A 1,495-nucleotide genomic window follows, 5' to 3' on the forward strand; every position below is an offset into this window, starting at 1 on the left:
ATTACACTAATATTAGACATTTTATTCAGATTATAGAAGTATCATATTGCAAGGCAGACAAATACAATACCTTACTGATGTAAAACATAGCCTTTACCTGGAAGCTGGGCTCATCAATGGAGGCCAAACGGAATTCACCTGACTGACGCATCATCTTCACCGTCTTAGTTTCAGTCTAAAGAAAGTGACAAACAGAGCAAGTACTGTTGTTTAATGATTTATTGTCCCATCATAGATCCAATTTGCGATGCTTAAATCAAAAAACTGAATAATCAGCACATCTGTAGTTTGCTATTATTACACAGACTTGAGACAAGTTGTTATGAGGATGAAGGGCTGATTGCTCTTTTTTTCTTTTTCTTCAGTTCTGTTGCCATTTTTCATTCTGATAAAACATTTACATTTGCGAGACATCCCAATGCCATTTTTTCCAACCAGCACCAGCATCATAAATCATTTCCTAAACCCAGAATACTGCTTTTGTCCCTCAGAGTTTCTCTATCCTGAGCTGCTTTTGTGCAATGTTACCTTGTTAATTCTAAACTCAGCATCAACAGTCGATTCCTTTTCAAACTTATTGTTCCAGAGGCCCTTGAAGTAGATGGCATTGACCAGTACTAGCACGGTCGTGTCGTCCAGCAAACCCTCGGCCAGCAAATCCTTGATGTTACCTGTTGAAGAGCAATGAGCAAAGACGTCTCACTAAAGGTACTTTGCAGGACTGTCGGTTACTGTTTGCAAACATGCTTGCCCACGAAAGTGGAAGTCAAATTTAACACCTGCTCCCAGTAGCCCTGCCATTTGTTCAACACCACACCAAAACACACACACACACACACACACACACACACACACACACACACACACACATATGTACATGCTAGAGACTGGTATGTGTATGTACTATAAATATAAACCCAAATGTCTACTAAATGTCTAAGAAACTTCATTAAATCAAAACCAAACATTGATCAGTAGCACTGAGCCTGCAACAAACTCTGAAACAATGAGATGAAGCAGTTCTTGGTTAGGGGCCAAAACTTTGGTTCACATTCTAGTTGATGAGTGTGTTACTGTGAGATCTACCTTTCGTCTGCTCCTCCACCCAGCCATTGATTTGGATCCTGGCTGCATCAAAAGCTTTGATGAAGTCCACAGGCTCCAGCTCAGCTTTGTAGTACTTTTTAGAATCTGCCAAGTACTTCTGGAACCATAAATGGCACATTCACACATACATTAAATCAATAATCAAGGAAAAGGCTGCTAATTTATTGGTAGGAGTTTCATTTGTATGTTGATAGTGTTCACTTTGTTGAATGGAGGATGGCTTTGTTAATCCTGTAGAGAGCACTGAAAAATCAGACATGTATTCGTCACATGGAATAATACAGATTACAACTCCAGTGAAAGGTGATTTCCATCAGCTCCTCCAAGTATGTATGAGTATGCCTTTCTGTTGTTTTTTTATACTAATGTGTTGTGGTCAGGGCCATGG

General features: G+C 39.6%; 1 protein-coding gene across 1 annotated transcript; it reads right to left on the bottom strand.

Annotated features, from left to right (window-relative positions):
- Positions 1-97: 97 nt before the first annotated feature.
- On the bottom strand, positions 98-1,204 carry LOC121939324 (leukocyte elastase inhibitor-like; the record flags this gene model as incomplete). Its single annotated transcript, XM_042482367.1, has 3 exons — positions 98-175; positions 529-671; positions 1,087-1,204. Coding segments are annotated over 3 exons (339 nt in total), but the record flags the coding sequence as incomplete, so codon positions are not given.
- Between the last annotated feature and the right edge of the window lie 291 nt (positions 1,205-1,495).

Source organism: Plectropomus leopardus, unplaced genomic scaffold (assembly GCF_008729295.1).
Source record: "Plectropomus leopardus isolate mb unplaced genomic scaffold, YSFRI_Pleo_2.0 unplaced_scaffold453, whole genome shotgun sequence".
In the NCBI taxonomy this organism is placed as follows: Eukaryota; Metazoa; Chordata; class Actinopteri; order Perciformes; family Serranidae; genus Plectropomus; species Plectropomus leopardus.